Source organism: Lynx rufus, unplaced genomic scaffold (genome assembly GCF_022079265.1).
Source record: "Lynx rufus isolate CCGP_SWC_20201006 ecotype Redwood Valley unplaced genomic scaffold, mLynRuf1.p SCAF_3, whole genome shotgun sequence".
NCBI classification, from domain to species: domain Eukaryota; kingdom Metazoa; phylum Chordata; class Mammalia; order Carnivora; family Felidae; genus Lynx; species Lynx rufus.
In genome coordinates this window covers 2307240-2334411 of record NW_025814845.1, presented here as the reverse complement: position 1 = coordinate 2334411, position 27172 = coordinate 2307240, and the positions used below count along the sequence as shown (strand labels likewise).

At 45.5% G+C, this 27172-nt stretch overlaps 1 protein-coding gene across 2 annotated transcripts in view; it reads left to right on the top strand.

The window, feature by feature from the left end:
• Nucleotides 1–27172, top strand: part of STK32B (serine/threonine kinase 32B) — a 393873-nt gene that overhangs the window by 334148 nt on the left and 32553 nt on the right. Inside the window, exon 6 of one of the 2 annotated variants that reach the window (XM_047092008.1) lies at nt 4372–4461. The exons of the other annotated variant lie outside the window; for it this stretch is intronic. Within the exon in view, the coding sequence (XP_046947964.1) occupies nt 4372–4461 (90 nt within the window). The remainder of the gene's footprint in view (nt 1–4371; nt 4462–27172) is intronic. 2 annotated transcript variants of the gene reach the window in all.

The window sequence follows — 27172 nt, the reverse complement described above, 5'->3', positions numbered from 1 at the left end:
CCGTCTCCGTCTCTCTCAAAAATAAACATTAGAAAAAATTTTTTTAAAAGATTCTCTTTCCCTCTGCCCCTCTCCCTGCCTCTCTCTCAAAATATTTTCAAAAAAAAATTTTTAAAAGAAAATCATTCAGGATTCTAGACAGTTCCCAGGGAGTTGGTAACTGATCATGTGAGAAATGTTCAGCATCGGAGCGCCCGGGCGGCTCAGTCAGTTAAGCATCCAACTTCAGATCGGGTCTTGATCTCACCATTCGGGAGTTCGAGCCCAGATCGGGCTCTCTGCTGTGAGTGCAGAAGCCTCTTCCGATCCTCTGCCTCCCTCTCCCTCTGCCCCTCCCCTGCTCATGCTCTCCATCTCTCAGAAATAAATAAAAACATTAAAGAAAAAAAAACCTTAAAAAAATGTGCAGCCTCATCTGCAGTGAGATACTACTATTCCTCGCCATGTGATTTGCAACAAGTAAAATCATTGAGAACAGTGCTGGTAATGCACGGAAATACTCACTCCCATATCCTGTTTAGAGTACCATAAATGACAACTTTAGAACATAATAAGCAAACCCTTTGATCCTGCAGTCCCACTTGTGGGGATTTATCCGGTCAAATGAAAGTATCTGTATGTATGTAACGCTATGCTCAAGACCGCTAGGGCCAATACAGTCACAAGACAAACAAGTAAGCGACCCAAACTGCAAACCTATAGGGCGATTGGTGAATAAAATATGATATAATCACACTATGGGATGCTTTGCAGCTATAGGGCCACAATTTCTTATTTGAAACTCTTGGGGCCAGGTATGTTCTCGTATCTCGGAATTTTTCAACTTTAAAAATATATTTATGTTAAATTTTTTTTTTCAACGTTTATTTATTTTTGGGACAGAGAGAGACAGAGCATGAACGGGGGAGGGGCAGAGAGAGAGGGAGACACAGAATTGGAAACAGGCTCCAGGCTCTGAGCCATCAGCCCAGCGCCCGACGCGGGGCTCGAACTCACATACCGCGAGATCGTGACCTGGCTGAAGTCGGACGCTTAACCGACTGCGCCACCCAGGCGCCCCAAAATATATTTATGTTAGATAACATATACCTTAGCAATATGAAAAGAATATATGTCTGATAGATAATAATACTTAAAAGCAACACATAGTATATATTATGTAACACCCCCATAGGGGTTAAATGAATCACCAAGGGGGATCAAATATATTTGGTAATCAAATATATTAACATTTCATAGCAAAACATGAATATTCACCATAAGTGGAATAAATAGAACTATGAAGGGAAGTTCCAGGTCAAGTTTTATCACCAAGTAATCATCAAAATTATTGGATTTCTTTCCAATGGAGAACAAGGGTAAGGCCGTTGAGGACAGACCTATGTACATAGACCTGTGAATGGAAAGATGTCATGATGCATGGCTAAATGCAAAAGTAACTTCTGGAACAGCCCATGGACTTTGATCTCATGACTGTAAGGACAAACCAATATGTGTGGAGACACATATACAGAAAAGGGAGAAAGGACAGAGAACCAGGTGACTCCTGGTGGTTACGAGCGGGGGCGGGGGAGCGGCTCAGATGCACATTTGCAGTCTTTGACTTACTCTAATCAGCTGGTGTCACTTTCATAATGCAAATACTAATATTTTTTAAAGAAAGGGAGAAGTGAAGGAAAACCAAATAAAAGCCATACGGGAGGGTTTCAGGGTCCTCTCCATGTGGTGGCTCTGCATGGAAGCCTACAGGTGTGCGGGCAGAAATGACTGAGACCCTCCCATGCCTCACTGTCAACAATGGGACTGTGGATTCGTTTGTTAGTATTAGAAATGGGCCTGGGAGGGGCGCCTGGGTGGCTCAGTTGGTTGAGCGTCTGACTCTGGCTCAGGTCATGATCTCGCAGTTCGTGAGTTCGAGCCCCGCGTCAGGTTCTACACTGACAGCTTGGAGCCTGGAGCCTGCTTCTGATTCTGTGTCTCCCTCTCTCTGCCCCTTCCCTGCTTGTGCTCTTTCTCTCTGTCTCTGTCTCTGTCTCTCTCTCTCTCTGTCTTTAAAAAATAAATAAAACGTTAAAAAAAAAAAAAGAAAAGAAAAGAAACGGGGCCTGGGCAGGTGCGGGGGGCGGACCGGCCCTGGCTGCAGAAGGTGGGGTTTGAGCCACACCGAGGCGGGATAACACAGCTATGAGCAAACACATACGAGAAACCACCCAACGTGTGTGCCAGCCGCTGTAGCATTTTGCTTTTCTTAATCCCTGCCTCCTCCCAGCCGCTCTCTGGGATGGGTATTTCGCTGCCACCCTCCCCACTTTACAGACGAGGACAATGAGGCCCGGGGACACTAAGTGCCTCGCCCAAGATCAGACAACTAATCACAGCCCAGCTGAGACCCAAAGCAAGTCAGTGTGGCTCAGAGTCTGTGCCCACCGCTAGGCCGCGCTGCCTCCCTGCGGGTAGGACGTGGCACGGACGCCAAGTCCAGCCCCAGAGGCTGCAGCAGCTGCATGTTCTAAGGAAGCCCCCTGGGTGGGCACATGCTGCGTCCGGCCTCAAGGAGTTCCCAGCAAGGGCCTGGCTAGTTGACTTAAGCTTCACCCACAAGCACCCGAAGGGAACTGGACATCCTCACGGAGTACCCGGCTGCCGCATCCCACCCAGGAGCTCTGGACACAGCGTCTGGCAGAAGCCTGCCCACACATCAGGGCTGGCAGCTAAGCCTGAGATTGGGGGTTTGCACGTGAACCCACTGGTGCTCTCTCTGTCCACTGCGTCCGATGCTATCAGGCGCGCGTCTCGAGGGAGCCTCATGGCACCTGCTCTGGCGGGTGTCTGTGCACCTCCTGGGGGTTCCCTCCGGGCCCTCCCAACGTCAGTTTTCTGCACGCAAGCCACTTGGATGTTTAAGTCCCAGCATCCTGAACACAGCTTTCAGGTGTACAAATCCAACCATTTTCACATGATGTGACGACAAACAGAGAAATGTGATTGCGTTTATATCTGGTATTCATGGGTCTCAGGGTTGGCTCTGGTATGTACCAAGTTCCCCGGGAGGCCAGTACTAACTGTCAGAATGCTACTCTGTCCCTCTCACCCCCTTCCTTACCTGCTTCTCTTCACCCCCTTTACCCCACATCTCCTGTCTCCTTCCTTCTCGGTCCTTCTTACTTCCTTCTCAGGCTTCTTAAACACTTACATATGGGTGCGCCCAGCCTCTCTGTGTCCCTTCTGCTGCCATTACTTTAGGCTTGATGGAAGGTGGTCTCAAATACCCAGCCACCTCCCCACTGGATTCCTCAGGCCCCCACTGACCATAGCAAACAGCAGAACGAGAGTGTCCTCTGGGCATGAAAACCCTCTCTCCACCCTCTCTCCTCGCCATGGCCACTCAACTTCCTGGGTGAGGGAGTCCAGACTGACCCTTTTCATTTATTTACCGTGAGCTTTTACTCTCTGGGTCAGTGCCTCCAAACTTTTAATCCATAAACGTTTGCATCATGTCCTCATTAGATTTGTTTACTTAAAAGTAATATGCATGTGTCACCAAAAATTCACATTGTAAGACTGGCAGAGGGGCGCCTGGATGGCTCAGTTGGTTGAGCATCCAACTCTAGCTTTTGGCTCAGGTTGTGATCCCAGGGTCGTGGGATCGAGCCCTGCATCAGACTCCACACTGAGCGTGGAGCCTGGTTGAGATTCTCACTAGCTCTCTCTCTCTCTCTAAACAAACAAACAAGAAAAAAAACCTTGCACATCACTGAGACATTTTTTGTGTGTATGTGTATATATACCTACACATTCAAATGGTATTAACTGTCTCCATGTTATTAATTAAATTCTCAAAACTTGTTCATCTTACAGCTGAGAAAATTTATACCTTTGACCAAACTCTCCCTATTCCTCCCAACCCCAGACCCTGGCAACCACTTTCTATTCTCTGCTTCTGTGTGCTTTTTTTTTTTTTTAATGTAGATTCCACATAGAAGTGATACATTCTGTATTTGTCTTTCTCAATCTGGCTTATTTCATTTAGCATGTGACATCCTCAGATCCATCCATGTTGTCAAAAAAACGCCAGGATGTCCTCCCTTCTCGTGGCTGAATGGTACTCCATTGTTTATACACACCACATCTTCCTTATCCTTGCAGCCATTGGTGGACCTTACATTGTCCTAAATTTGTCTAAGTTTGTCTACTGTGAATAATGCTGCCCAAACTAGACATTTTCAAAGTATCAGATAAAAATAGTATTCTGTGTAGAAGTTCTAATATGTTCTTGTACCCACCATACAGCCCACAGCTTTAAGTAGACAAGGAAATAGCCCAGCCGTCTGCAGCTCTTGCTAACTGGGGTTTCTGTTTCTCTATCTCCAGGACATGTTCACATCACAGACTTCAACATAGCAACGATCGTGAGAGGAGCAGAAAAGGCTTCCTCTATGGCTGGGACCAAGCCCTACATGGGTGAGTGTTCCAGGCCCCTTTGGGGTGTTGTAGGCCCAGTGCCTGAGGCATTGGCGTTCCTGTGCTTCACCCCCACCCCCACGCCTACCTGCCACCCCCACACCAGGCCCCTTCCGCTCCCGGTAGGTGCCAGGCACTCTCACACTTTTGTCTTTGCTGTCTTCCCTGCCAGGAAGACCTTCTCCTCCTGTGATTTCTAGAGGACTCCTACCCAGATAGAAAACCTTGCTTCAGGGAAAAAAAAAAAAAAAAGCAGACAAAACCATTTTTTTCTTTTTTATTAATGTCCAGTGGTGTTGCCAAAATATAACTTTGGTATTGGTCATGTGGGGTCTATATTCTTAGGTACACAGTGTTTTCCAATGTGTTTTTTCAGGTTGGTTTTTCTTTAAGACCTTTGATGGAAGTATCATTTTTAGTAAGCATGCTATCTCCTTACTTTTTTTTCTCCAGGGACACCTACTGTCTGAATGTGGGGCCTTTACAAATCTTCAATATTTTGTGATTTTCAAATATTTTGTATCTCTTCCTTCATTTGTTTAAAACTTTCCTCATTTTTCTTTCTCCTTCTTTTAAAGATTATCTGTTGTGTTTATTTGCTTTGTGTGCTTTCTAGAAAAATATTTATTGCAGAAGTAATTTTCCCTTTATTTCTATTTTTTTCCTGAATTTTCTTGCCTGACTTCTGAGTTTTTTAAATTCCAATTTATGTTGTTCTTTCATGTCTTGCATAGTTTTCTTAATGTCTATATTAATTATTAATTCTTAATTGTCTATATTAGTTATTGATGACTGTGTAGCAACACAAGTCAAAACTTAGTGGCTTATATCCTGTTCACGGATTGGAAGAATTACGACTGTTCAAATGTCCATACCACCCAAAGCAATCCACAGATTCAGTGCAATCCCTATCAAAATACCAATAGCGTTTTTAATAGAACTAGAAGAAATAATTCTAAAACTTGCATGGAACTACAAAAGGCCCCTGAATAGTCAAAGCATTAGTGAAAAAGAAGAAGAAAGCTGGCAATATCACAGTCCCAGGTTTCAAGCTATACTGCAAACTGCAAACTGCAAACTGCAGTAACCAAAACAGTATGGTACTGGCACAAAAACAGACACAGAGATCGATGGGATGGAATAGAGAGCCCAGAACTAAACTCACACATACACGGTTAATTATCTATGACAAAGGAGGCAAGAATACACAATAGGAAGGTGACAGTCTCTTTAACAAATGGTGCTGGGAAGACTGGACACCTATGTGCGAAAGAATGAAACCGGACCCCTTTCTTACATCATTCACAAAAATAAACTCAAAATGGGTGAAAGACCCAAATGTGAGACCTGAAACCATAAAACCCCTAGATGAGAGCACAGAGAAACACTGGCCATAACAACATTTTTTGGATAGGTCTTTTCAGGCAATTAAACTATTGGAATTACATCAAAATAAAAAGCTTCTGCACAGTGAAGGAAACAATGAGCAAGATGAAAAGACAATCTACAAAATGGGAGAAGAAATTTGCAAATGACATATCTAATGAAGGGTTTGTATCCAAGAACTTCTATTGTTGTATAATGATAATAATTCCATTAAAAATGGGCAGAAGGCATGAATAGACACTTTTTTCCAGAGGAGACATCCAGATGGCCGACAGGCACATGGAAACATGCTCGTCATCACTCATCATCAGGGAAGTGCAAGTCAAAACCACAATGTGATGTTACTTCACACCTGTCAGAATGGCTAGTAACAAAAAGACAAGAAATAACAAGTGTTGGTGAGGATGTGGAGAAGGAGTCCTCGTGCACTGTTGGTGGGAATGCGGACGGGTGCAGCCGCTGTGGAAAACAGTATGGAATCTCCTCAAAAAAAAAAATCAAAACCAGAACTACTATATGATCCAGTAATTCCAGTGCTGGATGTTTACCCAAAGAAAACAAAAACACTAATTCAAAAACATATAGGCTCCCTTCCTGGATTGCGACATTATTTACAATAGCCAAGATACAGAGGCAACCTAAGCATCCATCGATGGATGAATGGATAAAGAAGATGTGGTGTATATACACAATGGAGTATTACTCAGTCATAAAGAGGAATGAGATCTCACCATTTGCAACCACATGGATGAGCCTGGAGGGTATTATGCTAAGTGAAATATAGAAAGACAAATACGATATGGTCTCATTCGTATGTAGAATCTAAAACACAAAACAAATAAACAAGCAAACAAACAAAAGGCAGAAGCAGACCCATCATTCAGAGAACAAGCTGATGGTTACCAGAGGGGGAGGTAGATGGGGGGAGGGGGAAATGGGGGAAGGGGAGGGGGAGGTACACACTTCTACTTAGGGAAGAAATGAGTCACGTGATGAAAGGCACAGCATAGGGAACATAGTCGATGGCACTTTCGTAGCGTTGTGTGGTGACAGGTGGTAGCTATACCTGTGGTGAGCACAGCATAACGTGTATAGCATTGTGGAATCACCTGAAACTAATGGAACACTGGGTGTCAACGGTACTTCAATGAAAAACAAAGAAAGGAAGTTTGGAGATGACAAAAAATACGTTTGGAGAATGATAAATGAACATTGTTTTAGAAAACACTTAGTGGCTTAGAGGAGTGACATCGTGCTGTGTCTCACAACCCACCATTTGCCTGAATGGTTCCTCTGCTGGCTTAGGCTGGGCTCACTCATCCACTGGGGGCGGAGCTCAGCTAGGACAGCTGAGTTCAATGAGTCTTTCTCTATGTGGCCTTGCATCACTGGGGGGACTGAGTGAGCTTGCTCACGTGGTGGCAGTGGTTTCCAGAAGGAGATCCCACTTCCCACATGCTTTCAAGCTTCTGCTTGTTTCACATTTCCTGACATCCAATTGACCAAAGCAAGTCACATGACCACGACCAGAGACCACGTGGGAGGGGACTGCAGGGGGCATGGATACCAGAAGGGCTGACTCATTGGGTAACCATTAATGAAACAACCAATCACATCTTTTAATGCTTCTGAAATAGTAGGTCACGGTTTTCCTCTGTTTTGAGATGGAGGGTCGTGCATCTTTCTGATCCATTGTCATTGTTAAGTGAGTTATTCTGCTCTTTATTTTCTTTCCTCTTAGGATAACTTTGCATGGAATTTGACTTCAATACCTTTCTGTTTCTTTATTTTAATGTGAAATTAGTTTTCCTAAACTTTTGGATGATGATGTGGTTCAGGCGAACTTTTCTTTTCTTTCTTTCTTTTAATTAGATGTTTATTTATTGGGGCGCCTGGGTGGCTCAGTCGGTTAAGCATCCGACTTCAGGTCAGGTCATGCAAGATCTCACAGTTCATAGGTTCGAGCCCCGCGTCGGGCTCTGTGCTGACAGCTCAGAGCCTGGAGTCTGCTTCGGATTCTGTGTCTCCCTCTCTCTCTGCCCCTCCCCATCCTCTGTCTCTCTATGTCTCTCAGAAATAAATAAAAACATTTGAATTTTTTTAAATTTATTTTAAGAAAGACAGCACAAGCAGGACAGGGGCAGAGAGAGAGGAGAAAGAGAATCTTAAGCAGATTCCGTGCTCAGCACAGAGCCTGATGCAGGGCTCGATCCCATGACTCTGAGATCACGACCTGAGCCAATATCAAGAGTCAGATACTCAACCGACTGAGCCTCCCAGGTGCCCCCAGGGTAGCTCTTCTAATCGAACATCTTCTGTTGTTTTCAAGAGTGTCCAAATCCACTGGGACTTGCTATCTGGGACTTCCTGATCTGTTCTCCTTCCCCACTTTGATCTGGAACATCTCTTTCTTTAGTCCATGGGGGCCCCTGTCCCACTGAGCTTTGATTCCACCTTCAACAGTTTCTCCTTGGGTTGACCTTCTAGAAGGTCTAGAGCTCCTTCTAGAAGGGAGCTCCAGCTGGACGACAGACATTTGGGGTCCCAGACTGACCTGCCCCCACAGAGCACTGGACTGGATAGGCTCTTCCAGACTTTAGCCACTGTTCTCAAACTGGCCAGCTAGGCCTTCCAGGAAATTCTTGCAGGCTGTGTTGGCGCTCTCTGTTCTCTAGCCCATCATATCCAGTCCTGTGTCTTCTCTGTTTCCCTCTGTTCAGAAATCACTACCACGGGAGTCTCGTCACTATTGCTGGTTTGTTTTCACGCACTTACACTTAGGGACTTGTGGGGAGACAACTTAGTTTCGTAGGAAGTGTCACGCATGGGTTTTGGCTTAGCTGTTTATCTGCTCTGTCAGTTCACATGCATCGATATGTAGAGATTCAAAACTGTGTCATCACCTCCGAGAATTCACTACGTGTGTCGTTCATCTTTTATTTATTAAATAAGTGAAGTTTGGCCACAAATAATGGTAAAAATAGTCCTTCTTAGTATTTGCTACATGCCCAGCCATTGAGCTAAGTGCTTTCCATCCACAGTCTTATTTAATGTCACAAACAGGCACAATTATTCATTCCCATTTTAGAGCTGAGGAAAGACGTCGGTGATGAGAGTCAGACCCACGTCAGCGTGAACACCAGAAGGCATGCATTCAAGGGAGCCTGTTCACTTCAGATAGTCCCCTTGGGACGCTGAATCTTCACACCGATACGGCTTTCACTGTTGCAGGTCATTCTGAAATCCCTTTACAGAAGGTTCCAGAGCTGAGGCTAGTCTGTCCAAGGAGGCCACTGACTTAACAAATGGGTGGGAGAACAGGAGTGGGAGGGATGTTAGGGCTGCCTCCCAGGCTTCCGTCTTGCACAGCGAGGTAGACTATAGTGATGTCCTCTGTGTGGGAAGCACAACGGGGCCCACAGGTGTGTGGGGTTCCAGGAAATTGAGTTTGAAATTGAGGTGTCTGGGAAATGCTGTCCGGGCTCCTGGAGTGATGTGGACAGGATTGTGGACCTGGGGAGTTACCAGCACTGAGATTCGGCAGAGCCGAGGCAGTGACAGGGTCCCCCAGGGAGGACGCAGAAGAGAAGAAGAGTGCCAAGCCTGAGGCCCAGGGGACACCATGCCAGGAGCAGCCAAGAGAGCTGAAGGAGCCATCATCTCCAGAAGGGCAGTGAGGAGGCAGAAAGGACATAAGGAGAAATGTGTCCCATTTGGAGCCGCCTTCGTAACCCTGTAAGTTAGTTCTGACTTCCTTTAAGCTATTCCCCAAAAAGCAGACTGATCTCCAGGAGTGTAGACCGTAGGCCACAGGAGAAATTCAGATTAGTATTGTATCAGCCCTTTCTTCTCTGCCTCTGCTCCATCGCCATGCATAGCAGACTTTCCGGCACCTCCTCAGAGATGCCACCGGGCCTGCCCCAGCCTCATTCCCTGGCTGCCCAGTGATGTCCTGGCTCCCAGCCTCTGGGGAAGCAGGCACGTGGTGACCCAGCTGGCCACTCTCCACAGGGGCCCCACGTCCAAAAGGGAGAAGAAAACCAACACGTATTGTGACCCTGCTACATGTTTGTCATTGCAATTATCTATTTATTTTGAGAGAGAGCGAGCACAAGCAGGGGAGGGGCAGGGGTGGGGGGGGGGGAGAGAGAGAGAGAGAGAGAGAGAGAGAGAGAGAGAGAGAGAGAGAGAATCCCAAGCAGGCTCTGCACTGTCAGTGCGGAGCCCAATGCGGGGCTCGAACTCACAGACCGTGATATCGTGGCCTGAGCCGAAACCAAGAGTTGAACGCTTAACCACCTGAGCTACCCTCGGAAGATCCATGTGAGGTTTCTACATCTCTCCATTGTATAGATGAGGAAGCTGAGGCCCAGGGAGGTTGATTCACCTACCCAGAGTTACACCACTGGCAAGTCAAGGAGCCAGAATTTGAAGCCACATCTGTTCGGATCCAAAGTCCACACTTTTGCCACATACCAAGCTGCCTTTTGACTTGGAGTTCCTGCATTGCAAAGCCGTATTTCTCAGACAAGACAAAAGTCTATTGTCCCAAGTGTACGTGGGATTCGGGGCTCCTGGTTTCCTTCTATTTAAAGGAGCTTCAGGGGCGCCTGGGTGGCGCAGTCGGTTAAGCGTCCGACTTCAGCCAGGTCACGATCTCGCGGTCCGGGAGTTCGAGCCCCGCGTCGGGCTCTGGGCTGATGGCTCAGAGCCTGGAGCCTGTTTCCGATTCTGTGTCTCCCTCTCTCTCTGCCCCTCCCCTGTTCATGCTCTGTCTTTCTCTGTCTCAAAAATAAATAAAACGTTAAAGGAGCTTCAGCCCTATGTTAATGAACACGTGAACAGGAGAGAGTTTTACGGGATTTAGCGGGCACAACTGATTTACCCAATGGATCTATTTTCAGACACCATGGGAGTTTACTGGGGAGGACGGGGTGAGGGAGAGCTCTCTCAATAAATTCAAACCCTACAGCTCCCACGGCTGTAAACTCCTGAGGTCAAGTGGCAGCTTGGTCGATTTTGTTCACTTGCGTGATTCAGTTCAAAGGCCCAATAACAAGCTCCCAGAATGTTCCAAACACAGATTCAGAGAACAGGCTGATGAGTAAGCTCCCAGAGGTTGCTCATGAAGGATGATCCTGGAAGAGGCATTTGCATGGAACTGAATTTTCATTAATTAAAAGAGCAGATGGCACTCACAATCAGAGAAAAATAGAAATCTCTCTGAAATGTGCCAGAGTAGAAGTCAGAAATGTTCCAGCGGCCGCCCAGGGCTTCAGAGTTTATTCATCTGTGGTGAAATGAAGAGTCAAGTGTTCATTCAGCGAATATTTACAGAACATTTAGGAGATGAAGGGCTCAGAGATGAGTGATGTTCTCCGGGGCCTTGGAGGCTCCCCGGCTAGTGGGGCAGACAGACGCGTGGGCACAGGTGTAAACAGGACCCTGTCAAGACAGATTCCTGGAGAAGGTGACAATCTGAGTTAGACTCTGAGGGTGCGTTCTGAGTTTGCCTGTTCGGTAAGGACAAGGAGAGGCCATTTCAGGCAGGGGCAACAGCCAGGGCAAAGGCACAGAGGAGGCAACAGCATGGTGTAGGGGGGAAATATGCAGTTTTATTTTTTTTATAGCTTATGGAACAAGACGGGGTGGGGTGGGAACCAAGATGAAGGTCTTGAGTTGACAGTACTCAGGCCAAAGATGAGGGTCTTGAGTGCCAGGGTAGGGACTGCGGAATGAGCTGAAAGCCAGGAGTGGGCCCAGGTGAAGTGTGGCCTCAGCGTGGGGCAGTCTGGGTGTCTCACACTAGTGGCTGATCTCGTTACCCAACATATGCACGTTAACATGCTCAACACGGCAAGTCCTCAAGAAGTGTTGGCCGCCAGACCAACTGATAGTTTCCTCATCTGAGAGATGGGGTGGATGGTTCGCAATCTGCCTTAGTAAGTTGTCTGTGAAGATTTCATGCCGTGGCTGTAGAAGGCACATAACGTAATGCCTGACAAACGGTAGATGCACACAACTGGTAGCTGGTAGTGTTATTGTTATTATTTCCATTATTTCTATCGTTATTGTTTAGATGGTTGGTTATTTGGTATCAGCTTAGCGTTGGGAATCCAGAGCCTGGATTGGGAATCCCCTTGCCTTACGGAGCTCACAGTCTAGTGGGGAAAACGGACCCTAAACAGCTCCTGGTTCACGATCAGAGCAGGGTCGGCTGGAGGACGCTGGGTGCACTGGGGGACCAGTGCCGGCACTCACCAAATGTTAGTTCCCTTCCCCAGGAGGCTGCAGTGAGCAGACAAGTGTGGCTTTGGAGCCATCATGATGATGGGAGTATGTTTCTTGTTGAAATGATTGAGGCTAGTGAAGTTTGCTGACTCTTGTGTCAGAGGGAGTAACAGAGCCAGCATTCAGACCCTGGCCAGTGAGGCTTCAGTGCCCAGTGTCTTTCCTGAGAACCTGTCATTCATTCATCCACCCATCCACCCATCCATCCATCCATCCATCCATCCATCCATCCATCCATTCATCCATTCAACAGAAATCTATTGAGCACTTTCTATGTGCCAAATAGTGTTCTATGGCTCCAAAATACATCTGAGAACAAACAGATAATTTTCCTGCATGCATTGGCTTGGCTATTTGTAAGGTAGATAATCACTTTAAAAATCATCAACCTGATAAATCTGTAGTTTGAGATGTTTACTTTTGAGTAACAATATTCATGCAGGAAAATACACTCTTTTAATGTACAGTTCTGTGAATTTGGACACAGACAGTCATATAAGCACCACCGCAAGAGAGTCTAGAACAGTTCCATCACCCCCAAAATTCCCTCATCCCAGTCCCTGGCAACCAGTGATCAGTTTGGACTATTCCAGAAAGTCATAGAAACGGAGTTGTATTGTCTATAGCCTTTCAAATCTGTTTTGTTTTCCTTTTTTTTTTTTCACTTCAAATGATGTATTCGAGATTTATCCATGTAGCAGTAGCTTTCCTTTTGATTGCTAAGTAGAATACCACTGGATGAATATACATGATTACTTCATCCATTCACCAGCTGAAGGACTTTTGAATTGTTTCCAGTTTTACATAATTATGTATAAAGCCACTGTAAACATCGGCATTCAGGTTTTTTATATGAACTTAAGTTTCCACTTCTCTAGAATAATTAGCTAGAAGCAGGATTGCCGGGTCATATGGTAAGCATATGTTGAACTTTCTGAGAAACTGGCGAGCTGTTTTCCGGGATGACTGGACCATTTTACATCCCACAAGCAACGTATGAGGGCTCCAGTTGCTCTAGGTGCTCACCAGTGCTGGTTATTATCCTGTGGTTATTGTTGTCCTATTAATCATTCTATTACGGAGGTGGTGGTTCTAATTTACAATTCCCTAGTGACTAATGGTGTTTTACATATTTTCATTTGCTTATTTTCCACCTAGACACCTTCTGTTCAAATCATTTGGCCATGATTTGGCCATAGTGACTTTTCTTAATCAAGCTTTTTTGAGAATTCTTTATATATGCTGCATATTAGTCCTTTATTAGATATCAAGTTTTGCAAAAATTTTGGCCAGTCAGTAGCTTGTCTTTCTATCACCTTAATAGAATCTTTTTAGAAGCAGAGCTTTAAATTTTGATACAGTCCAATTAAAAAAAAAATGTGTTGATTGATTGTGTATTTGGTGTTGTATCTAAACATCTTTTCCTCACATGAGGTCACAGAGATTTTTTTCCCTTTGTTTTCTTGTAAACGTGTTATACTTTTGGATTTTCTACTTAAAGCTACATGCAGGGGCACCTGGGTGGCGCAGTCAGTTAAGCGTCCGACTTCAGCCAGGTCACGATCTCGCAGTCCGTGAGTTCGAGCCCCGCATCGGGCTCTGGGCTGATGATGGCCCAGAGCCTGGAGCCTGCTTCCGATTCTGTGTCTCCCTCTCTCTTTGCCCCTCCCCCGTTCATGCTCTGTCTCTCTCTGTCCCAAAAATAAATAAACGTTGGAAAAAAATTAAAAAAAAAAAAAGCTACATGCATTTTTAATTTAGTTCTTCATATGGTGTGAGGTGTGAATCAAGCTTCATTTGCATCCAGCTGTCCAATAGTTCCAGCATGCTTTGATGAAAAGACTGTTCCTTCTCAACTGGGTTGACTTTGCAGTTTGTCAAAACTCAATTGGCCGTAAATGTGTACATCTGTTTCTGGATTCTTTCCTGTCCCATTGGTCTATTTGTTTATGCCCTACCTGAGATCATACTTTTCCCCATACCTTTACAATAATCCTTGAAATCAGGTAGGGAGAGTCTTCCAACTTTTTTCTTCTTTTGAAAATCATTTTGGCTATTCTAGATCCTTTCCCTTTTCACTAAAACTTTAGAATACACTTGTTAATTTCTACAAAAACAAAACAAAGAAACCTCTGGGTTTTTGTTAGAATGGCACTGAATCTACAGATGAGTTTAGACAGAAGTGACACCCAAACAGTGTGGAGCCTTCCAACCACAGAGTATCTCTCCATAGATTTAGGATTTCTTGGATTCTTCCATCAATATAGTTTTCAACGTACAGATTTTGTACATATTTTTTTACACTTATACCTAAGTATCTTATGGATTTTGGTGCTATCCAAATGGTACATTAAAAAAAAAAACCTAGTTACCATCTCCATTCATCAGCAGACGGACACTTGGGCTGTTTCCATAACTTGGTTATTGTAGATAATGGTGCTATAGACATGGGGGTGCATGTAAGATGTGGCATATATATTTACAATGGAGTATTACTCAGCCATGGAAAAGAATGAAATCTTGCCATTTTGCAATGATGTGGATGGAGCTAGAGAGTATTATGTATGCTAAGTGAAACAAGTAGGTCAGAGAAAGACAAATACCATATGATTTCACGCATGTGGAATTTAAGAAACAAACAAACAAAAGAGCAAAGGGAGGGAAAAAAAGAGGGAGAGAGGCAAACCAAGAAACAGACTTTAACTACAGAGAACTAATGGTCACCAGAGAGGAGGTGGTTACGGGGATGGTTGGAATAGGTGATGGTGCTTAAGGACTATACTTACCATGACGAGCACTGGGTGTTGTATAGAATTGTTGAATCACTATATTGTACATCTGAAACGCATATTATGCTGGATGTTAACTAACTGGAATTTAAATAAAAACCTTAAAAATTAGTTATCAATCATTAATTACTGATCTATAGAGATACAGTTGAGTTTTGTATGTTGACCTTGTATCCTGTAACTTTGCTGAACTCACTTCTCAGTCCTAGCAGCTTTGGCAGTAAATTCTTTGGGCTTTCTATGTAGGTAATCATGTTTGCAAATCAGGGTAGTTTTATTTCCTCCTTCCTAATCTGCATGCCTTTTATTTTTCTTTTGTCTTGTTGCTGTAGCTAGAACATTCAATACACTTGGCCTTGATCCTGATCTTAGAAAGCATTTAGTTTTTTTACTGTTGTGTTGGTATTAGCTATAAGGTTCTTTGTAGTTAGTTATTCTTTACCAGGTTAAGGAAGTTCCATGTATTTCCAACTTTCTTGGGGTTTTTTTTTTTTTTTTTTTTTTTTTTTTCAACGTTTTTTTTTTATTTTATTTTTGGGACAGAGAGAGACACAGCATGAACGAGGGAGGGGCAGAGAGAGAGGGAGACACAGAATCAGAAACAGGCTCCAGGCTCCGAGCCATCAGCCCAGAGCCTGACGCGGGGCTCGAACTCACGGACCGCGAGATCGTGACCTGGCTGAAGTCGGACGCTTAACCGACTGCGCCACCCAGGCGCCCCCCTTGGGGTTTTTAAAAATCATAAATGCATGTTGAATTTTGTGAAATATCTTTTCTCAGCCCACTGAGACACTCATGTGGTTTCTATAATCTGTTGAAAGATATTGACTGATTTCAGAAGGTTGGACTTTCCTTATATTTCCATAATAAATCTCACTTGGTCATAATGTATTTTCCTTTTTATATAATGATAGAATCAGTTTGCTAATGCCTCATTTACAATATTTACCCCTAGCTTTATGAATTTTTTAGTTTTCTTTTTCTCGTAACATCTTTGTATGATTTTGGTACCACAGTAACACTGGCAGTGTAAGTTGGGAAATGTTCTGTCCTCTTACACTTCTGGAAAAACTGTGTAGAATTGGTATTCTTTCTAACATATAGAATTGGTAGAATTGGCCAGTGAAGATATTTGGGCCTAGAGTTCTTTACAGGAAGCTTTTAAACTATGAATTGAATTTCTTTAATAAAGATGGTCTATTCTGTTTATTTCTCCTTAAGTCAGAAGAAGAAAGTAAATATTGGCTAGGATTTGGTCATTTGCGTCTTTCAAGAAATTTCTCCATTTCATGTAACCTTGCAAACATTTGGGCTTACAGTCATTTGTAATATCCCCTGGTTACCTTTGTAATGAGTGTAGATTCGGCAGTGATGTCTCCTCTTTCATTCTGGAATTGGTCATTTGTGTTTTCTCTGTGATTTTCCTGGTCATTTTGGTTAGAGGTTTATCACACGTATTCATCTTTTTAAAGAACCAGTTTTTAGTTTCATTGATTTTCTCTGTTTTATTGATTTCTGCTCTGATCTTTTTTATTAACTTCCTTCTGCTTGCTTCGGGTTTAATTTGTTCTTTTTATTTTTTTTAAATGTTATTTATTTTTGAGAGAGAGAGAGAGAGAGAGACAGAGCATGAGCCAGGGAGGGGCAGAGAGAGAGAGGGAGACACAGAACCCGAAGCTGTCAGCACAGAGCCCGACATGAGGCTCGAACTCACAAACTGCGAGATCATGACCTGAGCCAAAGTTGGATGTTTAACCAACTGAGCCACCCAGGCGCCCCTATTCTTATTGATTTTCTGTCTATTTATCATTAAGTGTTGAAATCCCCAACCGTAATTGTGAATTTGCCTATTTTTCTTTGCATTACAGTTTTGTCTCACATAGTTGGATGCTCCGCAGTAAGGTGTGTACATTTTTAGGATTACTACATCTTCTTGCTAAATTGTTGTGTGTGTCATTACATAACATCTTCTTCCATGTTCTGAAGTCTGTTTTTTTTTCAGTTGGCCTTAAATGAACTTTTTAATGTTTGTTTATTCGGTTATTTATTTTTAAATATATTTATTTAAATTCAGGTTAGTTAACATATAGTTAACTAACCATAGTAACATATGGTTTCGGGAGTAGAATTTAGCGATTCCTCACTTCCGTATAACACCCGGTGCTCATCCCACCAAGTGCCCTCCTTAATGCCCATCACCCATTTAGCCCATCGCCCCACCCTCCTCCCTTCCGGCAACCCTCAGGTTGTTCTTTGTATTAAGAGTGTCTTTGTGTGATATTAATATAGCCACTTCAGCTTTCTTTTGTTGATGTTTGCATGGTATTTCCAGTGGGGTACCAGTAAATGTTTAACAACTAGCTCTCTGGTAAAGAGGAAGAAAGTCACTGATTTGTAGATTTTGCTGATTTTTGTGATGTAAGTCCACCCACCGTGACTGACTTCAAGTTATCAGTGTGACATCATCGAACACAGAGTAGGAGAGAGATGAGCTGGGATAAGCCTGTTCCAGAACACCCCTGATAATATCTTTTTCCATCCATTCATGTTTAACCTGTATCTTTGTATTTTAAGTACATGTTATGTAGGCAGCCTTTTTTTAATCCAAGCCAATAATTTCTGCTTTCCATTGATGTTTAGACCATTTACGCTTAATGTAATTAGTGAGATGGTTGGATTGAAATCCATCACCTTGCTTTTTCTTTGTTCCATTTGTTCTCTATTCATTTGCTGCTCTTCTGCTTTATTTTGGATTCGTTCACCATTTTGTATGATCCCACTTTAATTCCCTATTGGTTTACTATTCCTACCTCTTTTTAAAAAATCATAGCTAGAGGTTGTCCTATATTTATAATATACACCATCAATTAATCTGCATCTACCTTGAAATCATACTGCTTCATGTGTAATGTAAGAATCTTACAATAGGGGCACCTGGGTGGCTCAGTCAGGTGAGCGTCTGACTTCAGCTCTGGTTCTGATCTCACGGTTCATGAGTTCAAGCCCCACATCAGGCTTGCTGCTGTCAGTGCAGAGCCTGCTTTGGATCTTCTGTCCCCTTCTCTCTCTGCCCCTCCCCCACGTGCACTCTCTCTCTCAAAAATAAACATTTAAACAAATCTCACAGGGGTACCTGGGTGGCTCAGTCGGTTAAACGTGTGACTTCAGCTCAGATCATGATCTTACAGTTTGTGGGTTCAAGCCCCACGTCGGGCTCTGCGCGGACAGCTCAGAGCCTGGAGCCTGCTTTGGATTCTGAATCTCCCTCTCTCTCTGCCCCTTCCCCACTCATGTACTCTCTCTCTCTCTCTCTCCCTCCCTCCCTCCCTCCCTCCCTCAAAAATGAATAAATGTTAAAAAAAAATGTTTTAAATCTTACAGTAATATACTTCCAGTTCCTCCCACCTATCTTTTGTTTTATTGTGCTGTAGATATATTATTAATTGATTTTATGTTTGCTTCAGACAGTGAATTATATTTTAAAGTGGTTAGAAATGAAAAATACTGATTTTACATTTACATTCCTTTTACCCACTTCCGGTATTTTTTGTTTCTTTGTGCAGCCTCAGTTTCTACAGGATATCAAATTCATTCTACCTGAAAGGCTTGCTTCACCAATTCTTATAGTTGAAAGTCTGCTGGTAGCGAATTCCTTCATTTTTTTATTGTTTGCTGCAAAAAGTCTTCATTTGTGTACATTTTTTTTTAATTTTTTTTTCAACGTTTTTTATTTATTTTTGGGACAGAGAGAGACAGAGCATGAATGGGGGAGGGGCAGAGAGAGAGGGAGACACAGAATTGGAAGCAGGCTCCAGGCTCCGAGCCATCAGCCCAGAGCCCGACGCGGGGCTCGAACTCACGGACCGCGAGATCGTGACCTGGCTGAAGCCGGACGCTTAACCGACTGCACCACCCAGGCGCCCCTTGTGTACATTTTAAAAAGAGATCTTAACAGAATTCTGGATTCAATTTTTTTTTCTCTTTTGGTGCTTAAATATGTCACTCTCTCGCTTATGGCAATGTTTCCGACAACAAATTTGCCATAATCCCTATCTTTGCTTTCCTGTGGGTCATATGCCTTTTTTCTTCAGCTGCCTTCAAGATTTTCCCTTTCTCTTTGGCTTTAGATACGATGTGCTTATGCATGTTGTTTCTTTTGTCATGTTGTGTTTATCCTGGTTGGTGTTCTTGGGGCTTCTTAGACATGTGTGGTTTGGTGACACAATTTTTTGGAAAATTCCTGATTGTTATCTCTGTAAACATTTTTTCTGACCCGTTCTCTCCCTCTCCCTCGCTCTCTCTCTCTCTCTCTCTGTTTCTGAGATTTCAGTTACATGTATGTTAGACCTTCCATATTTCCCCATAGCAGTTGGATTCTCTGTTATTTCTCCCACTTTTTTTTTCTCTTATTTGCCACTTTGAATAATTTCATTCGACTTACCTTCAAGTTCACCTCTTTTGTCCTTGGCTGTTTCAAGTCTATTGGTGAAGCATGTTGGAAGCATGCTTTATCTCTGGCACTATGTTTTGCTTTGTTTTTATTATTGTTAGAGTTTCCATCTGATTCTTTTATAGGTTCCATCTTTTGGTTGAAATCCCCATTTTTTAATGTGCACTGTTTTTTCCACTAGATGTTTGAGATGACAGGAACTGCCCTGTCTGTTAGTTCTCACATCTGGTTCATATCCGAACATGGTTCTGTTGAGTGCTGTGTCTCTTCACACTAGGTTTTTGTTTTTTCTTTCCATCATGTGTCTTACAGCTTTTGGTGAAAGACTGGACATTTCACGTAGGACAGTGTTTATACCTGGAAATGAATGTGTCTCTCCCACGACTGTGCCTTTAGTGTTGTGTGTATGGGAGAACTGAGTCAGTCTAATCAGGGGTTGAGCTGAGTCAGGGTCGGTATGGTTACTCTCAACACACCTCCTCCCGAGTTAGTGTTCCCTCAATGTTCCTGTTCTACCTTCCGCTTCAGGCTTTCTCTATGGGCCTGTGCCTTAGAGAAGGTCTCACTCCTGTTCCTTCTCTTCCTTCTTGTTACTCGATACTTGGTCTGGTTGGGGGCAGCAGGGCACAGGGGACTACACGTTCCCTGTTGTCTTGGCTCAGCCAGTCTTCGCTGGGCTCTGTTTCGCCCAACATCTTGTCTCGGGGATGGGTCTTTCTCATTGACCCTGCCTCTCTCCCAGCAATGGGAAACCATGAATTGTCTGAGCCCAGGATGATTTTCTGTCCCTTCCCAGAGGTAGAGATTTTATTTTTCTGTTCCTTGCCTCTCACGCTCAGTGAGTATTCACCTGTGCCCTTGTGGTCACAGAATCTTCCGCCCTTCCTGCTTTATAAGGCTTTTGTTCCAAAGGGGCATGGGGAGCTGAACCTCGGAAGAGCTCTGTGCCCTCCGGAAGCAGTTGCTCTCTCTTCCCCAATCCTGCATCAAGGCAAGCTTTCAACAGCCTCCTAGTCTCTTCATGAATATACAGTGAGGTCAGCAGAGAAGAGCCTGTGAGGAGAGGTGAATTCCCCTTGCATCTGGACAGCGGTTCTATTCTCTTACTTAAGCCTGCACACAACCTTCAGCAATTCGGTAATCACTGTAACAGAAGTCTCTCACCCTATGGTAGGTTCAGGGGGGCATTTTATTTTTTTTTTTTATTTTATTTTTTTTCAACGTTTATTTTTATTTTTGGGACAGAGAGAGAGACAGAGCATGAACGGGGGAGGGGCAGAGAGAGAGGGAGACACAGAATCAGAAACAGGCTCCAGGCTCTGAGCCATCAGCCCAGAGCCTGACGCGGGGCTCGAACTCCCGGACCGCGAGATCGTGACCTGGCTGAAGTCGGACGCCTAACCGACTGCGCCACCCAGGCGCCCCTGGGGGGCATTTTAAAGAGCATTAATTTTCAGGGCGCCTGGGTGGCTCTGTCAGTTGAGCGTCCAACTTTGGCTCAGGTCATGATCTCAAGGTTCCTGAGTTCGAGCCCCGCATCGGGCTCTGTGCTGACGGCTCAGAGCCGGAAGCCTGCTTTGGATTCTCTGTGTGTGTGTCTCTCTCTCTGCCCCTCTCCTGCTCACACTGTCTCTCTCTCTCTCTCTTAAAAATAAATAAAACATTAAAAAAAATTTTTAAGAGCATTAATTTTTGTGGATAAACAGAATCTTGGAATCCTTTAAGAGACAGACACTATATAAATGAGCTTTTCTTTTTTCAAGTTTATTTATATTTTTGAGAGAGAGAGCAGGAGGGCCAAAGAGAGAGGCGGAGAGAGAGAGAGAATCCCAAGGAGGCCCCAAGATGTCAGCACAGAGCCCAACGCAGGCTTGAACCTACAAACCGTGGGATCATGACCTGAGCCAAAGTAAAGAATCAGATGCTTAACCGACTGAGCCATCGAGGTGCCCGTGAACTTTTCTGTCAGCATAACGTGCTGTGAGATCCCCAGTTTCACATACTGACTGTGTAAAATGCCCTGAGTCTAATTCTGTGCTTCCAGTTAGAACACCATTCTCTAGGAAAACTTCCAAAGTCCTTTTTCTTTTTAAGCGACTAGTTTACTCTGACATGTTTAGCATGAAGTCGTTTTCTGGTTCTGGCACGTCATTTATTTTCATATTTCCTTATTAGCCAATCACACTTCCCTTCTCTTCCTTCTTGTGTAGACTTACGAAGTCCTAATGGTCAACACCTGAACAGTGTCTCAATGCTTTCATTTCAGTTGCTAATAATGCTGCTGGTGTTTCCAGAAGGAGAGAATTGATCAGACTGACGCCGTAGTTTCGTTTCTTCTCCAAGTGTGTGACACCTGAATTCATCTGGCTAGCTTGAGAGCCAAAGAAATATAAATGACCCCCAAGGGATCCAGGCAAAAGCCGGGGATGCTGCTTATCTCTGCTTCCCACAGCTTTTCAGCACGCTTTAACGCAAAGAATTAGGAGGGAGCTCTTGAATCATTTGGGGAACAAGTACGACATGGACCTCCACGAGCTGGGCTTTCACTTACGCGAGCATTTCATTGCTCATGCAATAATGAATTCGTATAACGATAACTGGGTCCCGTCTGTTGAGAACTTGCTGTGTGTCTGTCCCTGTATTAAATGCATCGCTTATGTTAGCTCGCTGTGGGGTAGGGGCTTTTATTATTCCACGGAATCTGAGACTCATACAGGGGTTGAGTCCTCGCCCAATGACAAACAACCGGCAATGGTAGCCACTGAGACTCGAAGCTAGGACTCTGACCAATTTCTTTGCTACTCGGATGCACTGAGCATCCACTTCTAGACCAGCTCCGTGCTAATCCCTGAGCATCAGCGGCTGACTTAGTCATATATCCCTGCCCTCCAAGGGCTCACATCCCAGTGAGGAAGGTGGAAATGCATGCCATTAATTAAAATATAGCATAGTCAGTGCTGCGGGGAGGTACAGACCAGGGTTTGCTGAGACCCTAGAATAGGAGAGGGTAATAGGGAAGAACAGAGGAACAGCATGGTACTCAACATTCCACAGGGGGAGTCAAATTTGGTCTGGGTCTTGAAGGATAAGTAGGAGTTTGTGAGTATAAAAAATAGAATAAAGATTATGAGACAAGCCACAGAAAATTAAAAATAAAGTATATCCTATTTTTTGCACTTGGGCAAAATGAGCAGAATCAAGACAGGGCCCCAGGACGAGGTCGGGGCCGGATTTTAGGAATTCTCGTGCTGGGGCGCTTGAACTTTATTCTATAGCAAATAGAAAAACTTGGAGTGATTTTAATTCAGAGATTTGATGCAATGACCTTGTAGAGATTTTGGAATATACAACGCATAAAGTAGCAGCACCTGGGTGGCTCAGTCGGTTGAGCGTCTGACCTTGGCTCAGGTCCCGATCTCACAGTTTGTGGGTTCGAGCCCCGCGTCGGGCTCTGTGCTGACAGCTCAGAGCCTGGACCCTGCTGCGGATTCTGTGTCCCCCCTTCTCTCTCTGCCCCTCTCCCACTCACGCTCTGTCTCTCGCTCTCAAAAAATCAATAAACATTTTTAAAAATTAAAAAAATTTTTTTAAACATATAAAGTATACATTATGCATGTGGATGTATGCATGTGGATTATTTTTATTTTCAGCATGTTTCAGCATAAACATGGTGTAATTTGGTGGAAGATGTCTGGATTTTGAGGGAGACCGAGCAAGGTTCCGATCATCGTTCTGGATGACCCCAGAGAAAGGGGGAGGGGACGCTGGGTTCAGATAAGGCTCTGAGTCTCCCGGCTGTGCCCCCAGGCCTGTTACTTAACTACTCCAAACCCCAGCTTCCAGGATTGAAGATCATAATAGCGCTGCCTCCCAAGGCCCTTCCGAGGATCAAGTGGAGTGTGAAACTATAGTTCATGCCCTGTAAATATTAGCTTTGCTGAGGAGTAAATAATCTATGTGAAAAACCTTGAAGAACTTACAGCACGTGGTCGATGTTCAATAAACGGCCACGTTAGTATTGCAGCTCTTGGTGTCATAAGTAAAATCACAACTCGTGGTAATAAATGAACAGCTGTACTGTGCCCTGGGCTGGAAGTGGTAGGGATGGTGGTCCCGTCAGGGAGACCTTTAAGCTGGGTGCAACCGTGGCCTGCGTCCCGGATCAGAAAGCCAGCTCCCCCGTCAGAATTGAGAAGGACAGACTGGAGAAGACGACTCTGGAGGCCTGAGGACTGGTGGGGAGACCGCTGCAGGAGATCTGAGCAAGGGCTGTAAGTCCACACAGAGGAGGAAGCGGGTACAGGAGCTGTGCCTGGTGGAGTCACCTGGCTCTGATGGTGGAATTTAACTGTTACAGTGGTGCGTCCCCTGAACCTGGGAGTCAGGATCAGGGTTCTAGACTTAATAGCAGGGCTAGCGAGGGGGTGGCCGAGGCAAACCATTCCTCCCCCTCAAGCCCTGTGGCCAGTTCCAAAAGGGAGGGGACGATGCAAGATGGTTTCCAAGAGACCCTTCGCTTCTGTCGTGCTGACACTCTAAGGCCACCAGCCATCTCTACTTCTGAGGCATGGTCCGGCTTTATGGCATCAGGGGTGAAAGAGCCAACGGATGTGCATTATTAAATGCCTACTGTATACTTGGCTGAGCGCCAGGCCCTGGGAGGGAAGGAAGGCGTAAGGGAGCATCAGGACCCGTCCTCACATAACTCCTGGCAGTCACCTTAGTACAGGAGAAAGGACTCTGGAGTCACAAGACCGAGGGAGGCGAAGCCCAGCTCTGCCACACCAGCTAGATGGCCTGGGGCAAGTCCGTGGCCCCTCTTAGTGATCTCCTTGGGCTGTACAACAAAGTACACAAACACAAGAGAAGGTCACTCCCTCGACGTTCTGGAGGCCAAATCCTTACCAAGATGTCAGCAGGGCTGTGCTCCCTCGGGAGACTCTAGGGGAGGACCCTTCCTTGCCTCTTCTGGCCTCCATTGGCCCCAGGGGTTCCTGGGTTTGTGGCCTCTCCAGTCTCTGCGGGCTCCCATGGCCCTCTCTGTGTCTCCAGCCCCGTTCTTTTCTCTCCTATAAGGACGTCAGTAATTGGGTTTAGCGTGGGCCCTACAATTTACTTGAGATGATTTTATCTTGAATCCTTAATTATATCTGCAAAGAGGCTGCTTCCAAATAGAGTCCCATTCACAGGTACCAGAGGTTAGCACTTGGATATAGCTTTGGAGGGATAGTATTCAACCCGCCACACCCCTTCATGCCTCTACTGTCTCCTCTGAAAATGGAGATCATTATAGCACCTGCCTCATTGGGTGCCTGGGGCATCATAAGACCCTCGGCCTGGACCCTGGACAGCTGGTTGTTCTTTTTCCTCCATCCACATTCGGGAGGAGTCTCGTACCTGACCTCCAGCTTTACACCTGCCCGATGCTCTCACTTCGACGCACTGTGATTCCGGGCCACCAAAGCGCTCATTTCGGTGGCATGTGGATTATGACAAAAATGTTTTTCATGTTCTGTCGTCAGCCCCAAGTGTGCACGGGAGGCAAGAATGTCACCGTCTCTGGGAGTGCAGTCACGGGTCACAGACATTTGTCACTTGATGGGTCATGACAGCCAGGACGGAATGCTGCTTGTACCCTGAATTCTGAATGGGCTGGGGCTGCTGGACCTGTCAGGGATTTATGGGGACCACGTCCGCGCACACAGCCATCGCTGCAGTCGTGGGCGTGTCCCTGCCTCCTGCACTTACTGAACCCATGGGCTGGGCCAGGAGCTGTCCAGGCCCTGGGAACGCACAGACAGCACGATGTTCCAGAACACTCAGCACAGACAGAAGAGGCCAGGTGCACAGACTGAGATGCAGGGAAGGAAGTCCCTCAAGATCGGTGCCCGGCCTCAAGCTCATGGTCGGATCCAGTGGGTTACAGAGGGGCACAGCTCGGTGCTAGCACCTGCGAAGGAATCAAGTATCTGTTCATAGGATGCCTAATGAACAGGCAAGATCCCCACCTCTGAAGGCAGGTCGATCTACAACGGAAAGAACGAGCAGACACAAAGATGCTAAAAATGTGCAAGTCAGGGTCTGGAGACCAGTAGGTCATGAGGATGAAGTTTAGGGTGACCCCCAGGCTTCGGGGTGACAGGGTGGACGGCGTTGAGGCTGAGCGTGACAGGGAGAAGAGATTTGAATGCCAACTCTACCAATGCAAGCCATGCCTGAGATTTCCGGAGCGCTCACTCTGGACCAGCCAGGCATCGGGCTGAACCCTTGGCACATACTGTCTTATTTAATCCTCATCACGGCTCGATGAATAAACCGTTCTTATTATCCGCATTTCACCAAACTGAGACAGAGACGCTTAAGTCACTTGCTAAACTCCTTTCCAGCCACACCGATCTGCTTTCGGTTTCCCAGCACACCACATCAGTTCCCTTGTGAGGCTCAAATAACCCAAGGGGACATTTGCTCAGATTCCCAGTCCTGCCTCCTCCCCAATTTAGGCCGAGTGACTTTTTGTGCTTAAAGAAACATCGATACAAACGTTACTTCAAACAGGGATTCTGCCAGTGTAAAAGGCACACCTCAGCTTTGCACCTCCCGGCTGTGGGACTTCCTTCACGCCTCCGTCCCTCTCTGAGCCTCATCTATAAAATGGGCCCCATGCAAACGTGACCCTGGGGGCTCTTGTGAAGAGGAAAGGAGAACCCGTGGGTGAGTGTGCCCTCTAAGATACGAAGCAAGTGGAGAGCATCGCCGGGGCGGCCGGTGTGTGGCGGCTGGTTGGGGGCAGGTGTCCAGCAGCCCAAGGGCCCAGATTCCAGCGTCCGTGTCGCCTGCCTCGTCCAGCCCTCCCCATTCCCATGCTCACTGAAGACCATTCTGAAATCTGAGTCGTGACCTCTTTAATCACAGCACATTGTGGTTCCAAGGGACAGATTTTGGCTGCTGTGACGACTGTAAAATGGAATTATGTCTGCAAATTAATTTGCTGGAAAAGATCCACATTTCCCAAAGTTTTTCTGGAAGCCGAGATGAGCAATCACAGCATAGATGCCCTCCTGGCCTTGTTGATTTTGGGGCGAGGCAGTGAGATGACCCCACCACTCGGCACGTTAGGGAGCCTCAGGGCCAAGGGACCCCCCAGCACCACCGCAGTGCCCTGAAGAATAAGAATCAGGGCCCAGCACACTCGGCCGTCCAGCCTTCACTTTTCGCTCAGCTGAGGTGAGATTGATTCACAGACCAAAACTCGCCGTTTTAAAGGAGCAATTCTGTCGCATGGAGTACATTCTCAGCACCACCCAGCCACCACCTCTGTCTAGTTCCAGAACGTCTTCATGTCCCCCAGAGGACACCCATTCAGTGGTCACCCCCCATCTGCCCCTCCCCCAGCCTGGGGCACCCGCGATCTGCCTTCTGTCTCTGGATTTTCCAACTCGGGGAGGTCCTCATAGATCCCACCTATGCTAAACTAAAACGGTTTCCTGAGATTGGCAGCAGGCTCAAAGGGTCCCAAACGTCCCCGGTTGTCGGCATGCCTGACCCGGCGTCAGTGCCAGAAGCAGAGTGACATTTGTCAAGGTGCGGTTTCTTCCTCTTAGCTGAGATCTTACCCCACCCGTGTTCGTGCTGCCTGGGATTCCCGCTCCCCCAACCCACCTCCCCCCAGCAGACCGCCTCCACCCCGCACTTGGTGCACCCCATTTGGTTTTTAATTTTTCAATTTTTTTAAATGTTTCTTGAAAACTCCTTTTATTTAAAAAAGTTTCTTAACGTTTATTTATTTTTAAGAGAC